Here is a 9,998-nt window from a genome sequence, read left to right on the forward strand (position 1 = left end):
GTCAGGAGGTCAAGCTGGGCCAGAAGTGGGTCGAGTTAGACCTGGACGCTACTTCACCCACCCAAGTTGCAGCCCTAGTCAGGACCCAGCCAGTTTGGATCAAAGGAACCCAACACGTTCTCTAGCACCCGCATTAAATGTCGCTATCAGTCTAATAGAAATCTACCAACCATCCGATCAACGGACCCTGGAGCTGCGTCTGTGCCGTCCCTAAACCGCGGCGTTAGATACTTCCGCCCGCATTCCCGGCTCTCCTTCATTCCTTCCCACTCGTAGCCCGCCCCACCCCACTGTTTCGCGCACGGAGGATCTCGCCTGGATCGGACGGGTTTGGAATGAATGTTAAGAGGCCGGTGGCGGTGATTTCATCTTCTCGATCCGCCGCCAAAGATCCTGTCCCCGCTCTCTCCACATTTGGCGAAACCAAATCTCCACCCCAGATCCTATCTCGCACTCTCATGCTCTATCCGACATCTATCTCAGGTAATAATCCTGATCTCGATCCCGATCCCGAGCTGCATGAGATCATTATCCAGATTTCTTGACCTGCTACTGGCCGAAAATTTGATCGTTACATGTTTCCATCTGATTTCACTCTCCAGTTGCTGCTCTTAGTGTGATTTTCTTCATCAGATCATGGAGAATGCCAGTGCGTGTGAGAGAGAGAGGACTCTCACGCAAAGCCAGCTCAATCTTTGGGCGACCCAGGCGCTTAAAACCCGGCCTAAAAACTCTTAGCCATAATACATTAGACTCTTAACTATAAATGCATTAAATCCTCTAAATAATATTTAAATATATTTATTATTATTATTATTAATAAGTTCGCCTTTGCTTCCAAATTTATTGGGCTGCTTCTGCTTCCACAATAGGTGAATAATAAGCACTGCACCTTAGCTCCGAAATTAAACGCTCGCTGGCCTGTAGAAAACTTTTGACGGGGTCAACGATTACATGCCATCCGAGTTCCTCCATCCAGGAACGAAAAGTTCAGCGGCGAGCAACCGCACAAAACCGTCAACAGGCGATGCACAAACATTCGCGCATGATGCACCCCTCGAACCACGTCAAGTCCCCTTGCGTGTCGTAGCAAAGCCAGATGCAGCTTCTGGAATTCTCTTAAAGTAGCATCATCTCCGTCCGCGTAGTCTGGAAACTAATTCCATGCATCCTATTGTTCCACGAATTAAGCCATCCATAGAGAAAATTTACATGAGCCACGATCCACAACGCTGTGCGGGAGCTGATGGAAATCCAATCCCCCTTTTTTTCCGAAAAAACCCAACTTCTTCGATCCAAATAGCATGATCATATATCACCAAGATCCATCAATTTCCAATCACACTTCGCCTAGACAATGCATTTGGCTATATCTTGCCATCTTGGAAGCAAGGGACCTAGAGAAAGTTGTGCTGATCTTCCAAGAATTTCCGCATAACCTTTCCATCTAACCGTAGTCCGCTGCTATTATAACCGCATAATACTATCAGCAGCCCCTGTCGTCAAGCCTTCAACTGGCATGTACCACAACAGTATCTTTACTGCAAATAAACACCAGCATATCTAACACGGGAACAGGAACCCTCAAGCATATTATTGTAAGAACATCTTAAAAGTATAAACCATCCATATTTCCCCCCTAAGGCCCCAGCACACGCACCGGAAGAAAGAAAAAGGCGAGTCATAAAAATGTCACCTGGTATTTGTACATTGAAGAACCAAAACACACAATAAGACCAATGTGGCATCAGAATCCGTGCTCCACTACTGCCATACGTCCTGTGCATACATGCATATATATTGATAAATAAACAAACAGGAGACCAGCAAGTCAGTCCCGATCTACCAATCAAAAGTCGGAGATCTCTCAATAAAATTTACCAGTCTGGTCTATATTGCAGATCTCGTGGCGTCTGCGCTGCTCCCAAACCTCCCGTTGCCGTGGCGCCTGCCGAAGTGCGTGCTGAAGATTGAACCTGCTGCGTCCCCTACCTCGGACTTGCAAAGGGGGCAGAGGGCATTGATTTTGAGCCATTTATCCACACACACCATGTGGAAGAAGTGGGAGCAAGGAAGCTCACGGAGCTCATCATTGTCTGCATATTTTGCAAGGCAGATACAGCAAACCTGCAGCAACACGCACTGAATGAATTATGATTTAATAATAACTTGCAACATCACATCTTTATGAGAAATCAAAAGTAAACATACAACAAGGATGTATACCCTAAATGAAACCGATACTTCTACCAACACTCATAATTTTTAGATCTTGATTGATTATATTTACCTTAAATTATCACCTAGAACTATATATTAAAGACAGAAAGGTGAGGCATATGACTCCTTACAATTAATAATATGATCGACAAGCTTAAATTTTTTTCAAGAAAATATTTTGTTACTGCTGGAGGGAATGAAGAGGAAACATATCACAGCCATCTAAGAAAGGAAGGGGGGGGGAACAACATGAGAAGACGGTAGAATGAAGGCCGATTCTGTTCCCATTCCATCAACTTAAAAGGATGAGAAGAAACCCAAAATGCAATAAGGAAAATATCCATATTCCATATTGCAAACAAATCCGGCAAATGTTAAAGGCAATCATCCATCTCCCCAGAACTCACATATTTCCTAGCAATGTCCGGCATGACACATCACCACCTCATTGACAACCAGACTTATATCAGCTGGTTGGGATCCCTTTCCACTTGGTAAAGGTCCTAGGTCGAAACCTGGGTGGTTGCCTCCCAGTCACATTACTATAAATAAGAGAATGAGAGGGCGAGAGAGAGGATCTTAAAATGCCAGTCCAATTTGGCACATAAATGTTAAATTTTCATCTTGTGATACAAAATAGCTACTAAACATGCATCTATAACCAATATTCCAGCATTCTTTTCCATCTAGATGATCCAAAAAAGGAGGAAACAAATACATTTCCTATGAGACATAAACTGTTGTTTGTTGGGGGGGGAGGTGGTGGGGGGAGGAGGGGATGATAGAAAACACATGATGTACCATTTTGCAATTTTGCAAAGAAAGGAGAATCCACAAGTGAAACTGGTAATCAGGTATCAGTGATCATTTGTAGGAACCTCCATCCTCAGCTTGAGCACATAAAAGAACTTTTTTAAGTGGTCTTGGAGTTGCCCTGGTAAACAATGTCAACCACGCGCATAGGACATGACTTAATCAAGAATGCTTCAGCTAAACTAAGCTTCAGCTGGACTTTTAATGCCACCTGCTATTTACTTCACTGCAAGAAATAAGAAGCTAGCAGAAAATCATATGTTCCTGCATCCTTAAACTCCACAAGTTTTTACAAAATCCAAGACAGTAAACCATCTTATAATACTTGGAAAACCAGCAGCAACCATTGCTACCTTATATGTGCAATTTTTTATAACATAACATGTGGGAGAATGACTTAAATATTGCTGTGTCAGATATTCCTTCCAAAATTAAGCATAAGCCACTGCACAACAATTATTAACATCTCTTGGCTTCCTAATCTCCCTCTGAAGACCAATATTTTTTAATGCTAACTATAAAAGAAAAACTTAGGAAAAAAGTTATGTTCAGCCACCTCCCACAAATCCATTATCATTTCATAACATTATCATACTGGATAATTTTGATTCCTAGTCCAAAATAGTCCACCTCATTATGAAAGCAACTACTCCAAATTAACTAAAAAGATAACATGTTACATCATTACCGTTCTTGTTAAAAAAATTAACAAGAATTCTCCAGGTAAGAACAAGTTTTAGAAACTTGAAGAGCATGGAAGGAAACAAGGATGAACACAAGGGTAACTATTATCAGAAGAAACTTCAACCAACCAATTAAAAAAACTTCTTACAAGATGCGAACCTATAGCACATCTTCTCAATAATCAGATGGTGCTCATCTTCTCAGCTCCAGAGAAGCAAAGACAGCCAAAATAATTTCCCCTAAATTCTGTGCCTAACATCATGCCCAAGCAGGAAAGCACCAGACATCCTCTTTCGAATTAGCATAAACACCAACAACTTATGCAAGTTTACTTTTGGCCATACTATTCAAACTAAAGCAGGGTTCTATAACATCCTAACTGCCTTAAGAGGAGATGCTAAGATCATATCATCTAAAAATTGAATCGTATCATCTGGAGCTTCACATGTAATGCATGTAAAAACCACAAACCAATTTGACTGCCCAACTTCTGAGTCATTCAGCTTGACATGAAGACCATAGCAAAAAAGGAACCTCAACAAAGTCATAAGCTTCTTTTCTAAAACAATTAAGTGATATCTATGTTTCCTCTTACACCAAAGGTTCAAATAGCAAGGGTGCAATCAAGATTCTGTTGTCTCATCATTAGGCCCCCTTGCTCCATAAAAAATGATAACTGCTATCAGCCCATAACTAAGTCAAGATTCATTTAATGTCATTGACAAGACTGATTAGGCAAAGATCATCCACCTCTTCCACATTAGCCATCTTAGGAACAAGAACAACAGAAGTGGCATAGAAGTCCCTACTATATACTCCCCTTATCTCAGATGGCAAAAACCTACATTCAAGAGGTAAAGCAGTTCCGTAAGTGGGTGTAGCTAGTTGCTTTCCATTTTCTCAGGAAAATTAACAATCTGATACAAACAATGAAGGTCAACAACTCTGTGTATAACTATAATTAATTCTGAAATAAACACAAATTGATGATAAAATATAAAAACTCACAGCATCTTCAGCAGAAATAACTCGCTCCTTGTCAGTGCCAGCTGCCACGATCCCACCGTCACCTAGGTTCTCTGAATTAATTTCACTCCCTCTATTTCGGCTTCTCTTTGCCTTAAATTTGTAGGTTGGCAGGGCATTGATTGCCTCAGAGGTAGCTCCTCTTGTCTGTCCCAAATCCTCTCTGAAGCCCAAAATAGATATTATGCAAGGCAAACAGCAGCAGATCGTGGCACACAGGATAAATGGCATTGCATACCCAATACAGCTGAATGTGAGGAAAGCTATACATAACCTGGAGTGAGCAAGTAGAAAGTCAGTGTGCACCATGATGTCAATGAAGTGGAAAGAACTAAAGCAATTATGCATGTACCTGTACAAGTTGGGAGCATCAGATGAAGATGAGTGCCCACCAAAGATCCAGACGTTGCCAACAACAAACCACACAGCAAAAAAACAGTCCAAAGCCATCTTGTAATGGTCAACCATTGCACTCAGCCTGTTGAGCATGCGATATTTTAAAACAATATATCTACTTATAAGTTCCAATATGCTCGAAAATTTATCTAGTAACTTCAGATTTGATTCAATGCTGTCAAAAGCATAGAAGGCAACACAAGAATTTCTATTGGAAGAGTATTGTAAGTTCTTTCTTTCTATCATACTTCGCATACTTTTACAAATAAAAAAATAGAACATGTCAAAAAAATTACAAGGCCTGCGCTGAATTTCTAAGCCATGAAAGAACATTTGTCCAGTCAGGCAAGCCCTTTGTCTTTTTTTTTTCCTTCCCTGATCAACAGTAATATGCTAATTTGGTAAATACTAATAACACCGCAGGACATCCACAAATTTATGGGGTAAGTTTTCTTTACATATACATTAATGCCAAAAATCATCGTACATGATCCAAATTTTCACAGTGGTCATTCATCATTTTTTGCGCCAAACTTCTTTAAAGACCAAAAGAAGGAAAATGAAAAATAAATTTAATGGGGACTTATTAAAGTGGTCATAAGTTGGGGGAAACTATGCGAACTTCAGTCAAAAGATGGCATGTAGTAAGTGGTAACCATGGTATTGAAGTAAACAACATGAATTTTGTTCACCATGTATTTTATGATGCATAGATCAGGATAAACAAGTAAAACAATTGAATTGGATGGCAAACAGGCATTTCAGCTCATGCACTTGCACACGCGCAAGTCAATTGGCGAGTTTCCGGAGTTACCAAATTCTTTAGAAAAAAAGTAAAAGCTAACATCCACATAAGTCCAACCAAAGCCTTTCTAGTATGACACTTAATTATCCAAAATGCATAAAACTTAATCCAGCTAGAACACACTAACAAGAAGACGACAATAACAGGAAAGAAGCTTCGATAGCCAAAAAAAGGCCTATACTATTGGGCATTGGACAGAAAAGGAAAGAAAAACAAAATAATTAAACCATGTTCAAGATATGGAATTTTTCCATATACTTTTAGTGCTAGGCTTGTGTTGGATGGGTATCATCCCATCAAAAACACTGCCATGGCCGGTCCCAAGCCTCGATAAGAAAGGTGGTGGGTTAAATTCAAATTATGAAATGGATCAACCCCAAATAATTGGGAAAGGCTGGATGACTATGGTTATGTTAGACTTGTTAAACATATTTATTTAAGTAATATATACTTCTTTCTTGTTCTCAGACATTTGTTACAAAGTGAAAATGGAGGTACATATTAGCTAAGAGAAGAGTGTCTTATGAAACGAAAGAGAAAAGCACAAACCTCAGGCAAAAGCATCCCACCATGCTGAGGATTTGCATCATATATAGCAGAGAGAAAACACATTTACGATAGCATCCACTCAAATCTCATTGAATGTAATGTGTACTCAGCAAAAATCAAATTCTTTGCATGCTCTCTACATTCTTGCAAAATGCACCAACCCCTCTGCTCCAGAGAGCCTTAACCACTCAGACAGTGCCGAAACTCCATAATACACCAAATATTGCTATAAATATTGCATTACTACAGTTTGTTGTTCATAAAGACATTTTGCATAAATCATGATAGCCACAAGAATTTAAAAAGATCAGATATCTTGATCCAGCAATAAAATTATATTTAGCAGTACTCGTATCACATGCATACAACTGAAGTTATAACATGAATAAATATAGTAAACAAAGTTAATCCATAAAGATTGCCCTATAAGCATAAGGAGTACATTAGTGATGATAAAAAGAATATAGAAAACGATTCCAAGAATCGGTTTGCTATAATAATTGCAAGATGAACCATACCTTGGACTAGAGATTATCAAGTTCTGTCCAAATCGTAAGACTGCTCCAGCGCTATGGCGGTTTTCTCCTTCCAAAGCTTGATTAAAAGAAATGGTAGTGTATGAAGTTGACTCGGGTATGTTGTTTTGGGACGAACTCTGACGCGAATGCTCCGTTTCTTGCTCGGAGCCTTGACCATTGCGATGAATGTAGCGCCAATAAAGATGAGGTAGAGTAGCAATACATCCTGCAGTATAGCCTATGACCCATGCAAATAATGGAGCTTGCGGATGCTCATGTCTTGACAAGGAAAGAACAATGACAGCTGCTATAATTTGGCTCACATTCACAATAAGCTCAATTGAAATCCACAAACCAGAATTTAAAGGGCTTCTGCGTCGGCGACCATGATTATCACCTCTCCTGATGGAAGAAACATTCCTAGAATTGGATGCAGTGGGTGATGGTGAAGATGATCTAGAAGTTGGAGCTTGTGTGCTTGTTGAAGGTCCATCTTCATAATGCAATTCATCTGAATCATTGTGATCACCATCGTGAGAGATTGATGTGGAAGCAACGTCGCCTCTTGTTATAATAATGACATGTTCGTGCCCGCTACTACTGACTGGTTGCTCCATCAGCAGAGGATTTCTATCAGTTTGATCAACTTCACCTTGTGGTTCCAGAAAGGGAACAGCCATAAAACTCCACTACCAGATTTGAAATAGGAAGTAGCATAGGAAGCTAGCAAGAAGCCCACTTTCCAATACTTCACCAATCTTTCTTAGTGACAGCTACGAGGTCTTCTTTCTGGTAACGTCTCTTATAAAAGGGAACAAAAAGCCACTTTCATTTCGCAGGAAAATAGAGATAATTTTACAGTATTAGGAAACAAATCTCGAAAAATCATATCTAGTGAACCATGAATTCAAAATTGATATATCCTTCTCTTTATCTTCTAAAATTAGAAACATATCAAGAGTAAACCATCCTGCAAAATAACTCACAGACCCAACATGCTGCTTACAGATGAAGAAGTAAAACACATTAAATGGTGTAAATAATTGAAGCTTCCAACGGTTTCAACCATTGCATTGCAGACATATGAAAGAAATAAAGTACAAGAAAAGGGCTGCAATGATAGTAAATTATAATGCATTGATGAAGCAAAAAATATCCAGCAATGAGAATGCCATTTCGCAGGCCCACCTCCTGAATGCTTTGTAGCCCTAAAAGTGTGCTAAAAGCAGAATGATGAGTTTCATGCAATGCATGAGACACTTACTTCGAGTATTACTTTACTGGTAGTTAGATCTTTCGATTAACATATATATTTAAAAAATATCCATCCAAGTGCCCATAATATAAAGAAAGGGATTGATGCCTGAGATATATTAAGGTGCTTTCTTGTTATTATAGAAAAAAAAATACAGCATTGTACTCATGCTAGGGAGAATAATATGAGCATTAAATTATCAACTTACAACAGGTAGCGCAACTACACTATTCTTCTTCCTGATGCTGCTATAAGGTTGAAATATTAACAGCTCAACACGATGTAAATTGGAACCACTGAGCACTGAAACACATACCCAATTTACGTGCTTTAAGCGCAATCCTTTAAATGGGGAAGCATACTGCTTTGCTAATTTCTCATCACCAACTTGTTTAACAATCGTTTTGGTTGCGGAACTAGCATAGGCAGTAGATAAACAAACTCCTAATCAGGAAATAAGAAATAATCAACAGACACAACAGTATCACACCTAAACATCAAAAGCAACAAAAATTCTCTCGAGCTAACAGTAGAATCATTCGTTCGAATGCTCACAAACTATTAAAAATCCAACAAGATTCAACAAGAAGTACTAAACTTTAATACATGAATAAGTAAAAGACCATCAAACTCTCACGAAACCCAAAATCCAGCAATCAAATCCACACGGCGATGACATGTTAGTGGAAACCCATGTCTAATTGACCTTTTGACACATGAAAATTAAACCCTAGTCATCAAAACAAGTAAAGTCAGTACCAGAAAATTCCTAAAATCACTCGTCAATCTAAAATAGATGCCCCAACAGAACCACACTCCAAAAAAGAAAACAAATTCTCCACTAGAATTCATACGCATTAAGCCGAACAGATCTGAGACAAAACCCCTAATTTAGAGAAGGTTTCATGAATCTAAGCACAAAAAATTAAAAACAAGAGAAATCCGAGATCGAGCTCACCGTGATCTAAGGAACGTCGGCCATTGACGCGAATTTAAGTGAGGGATCCGATCGATATCCTTCACAGCTTTCCTTTTTCTTTATCTTCGGGCTTTCTTCGTTCGATTTCCGAATATTTCTGGCATCCGCTTTCGATCTCAGATGCCTGCTTGCCTTGCGGAGTCGTTCACGAATACTTATATATATTAAATACATCTACAATGGCCAGGAGGCGATTAAAGGAATTTCAATTTCCTCCCCTATGGCACGGGAAAAAACTGATATTCTTACCCTCGTATTTCACAGTGTCTGCTCTCTTCGTGGCGTGAATCAGCTAGGCAACAGCAAACATTTCCCGTCAAACGAGAGAGAAATAATATCAACGTTACGATGCCTGGGTAGGACTTTCGATCCCTACCGTCTGATCGTCGATCCTATTCCAAAGAAATCAGGAATTGGAAAGGTCATGGTGTCGATCTCGACCGGAGGACCACGAATTGAACGGTGGCGATACAGTAGGTGTTCATCGTTCTCTGCACCGCAATTTTGGGATTTGGACAGCGAAGTGGGGCCCGCACATCTGGAAGGGCATTGTTGTCTTTGTGCCAAGGACACGGTACGGATTTCGTGGTTGATATTTCCCACTCCCTAACCTTGCGTGAAGAACGGCCCGTGGAGCGGGGACCGATGTCGCGTCCCACCGTAATAGGGCACTTTGGTCATTTGGCAGATACCGGACATATTGGTCCGAGCAGTCCAGTCCTGGGTATGGTGCCCCGGCCCCCGAGTCAAGGA

General features: G+C 40.0%; 1 protein-coding gene across 21 annotated transcripts; it reads right to left on the minus strand.

Moving 5' to 3' along the window:
* Positions 1 to 1,562: 1,562 nt before the first annotated feature.
* LOC103720959 (E3 ubiquitin-protein ligase At1g63170-like) lies at positions 1,563 to 9,549 on the minus strand. Of its 21 annotated transcripts, none has more exons than XR_015969169.2 (7): positions 9,225 to 9,549; positions 7,012 to 7,812; positions 5,096 to 5,221; positions 4,726 to 5,017; positions 4,468 to 4,558; positions 1,882 to 2,127; positions 1,563 to 1,779 (listed from the first exon to the last, which is right to left on the minus strand). XR_015969169.2 is itself a non-coding variant. In XM_088705151.2 (7 exons), the coding sequence occupies exons 3-6, from the start codon at positions 7,689 to 7,691 to the stop codon at positions 1,891 to 1,893; spliced, it is 1,335 nt and encodes a 444-aa protein (XP_088561277.2). In that variant the 5' UTR covers positions 7,692 to 7,812; positions 9,225 to 9,419; positions 9,495 to 9,546; the 3' UTR covers positions 1,563 to 1,779; positions 1,882 to 1,890. The 21 variants fall into 21 exon arrangements, 17 of the variants coding, with proteins under 17 accessions (XP_088561277.2, XP_088561283.2, XP_088561282.2 ...); XR_015969172.2 differs by having other exon boundaries at positions 7,012 to 7,800; positions 9,225 to 9,380; XM_088705151.2 differs by lacking the exon at positions 4,468 to 4,558 and having other exon boundaries at positions 9,225 to 9,419; positions 9,495 to 9,546.
* Between the last annotated feature and the right edge of the window lie 449 nt (positions 9,550 to 9,998).

The sequence above is a fragment of the Phoenix dactylifera genome, chromosome 9 (assembly GCF_051530095.1).
Source record: "Phoenix dactylifera cultivar Ajwa chromosome 9, Ajwa_hap1_PhDact_Kaust_v1.1, whole genome shotgun sequence".
Classification (NCBI taxonomy): Eukaryota; Viridiplantae; Streptophyta; class Magnoliopsida; order Arecales; family Arecaceae; genus Phoenix; species Phoenix dactylifera.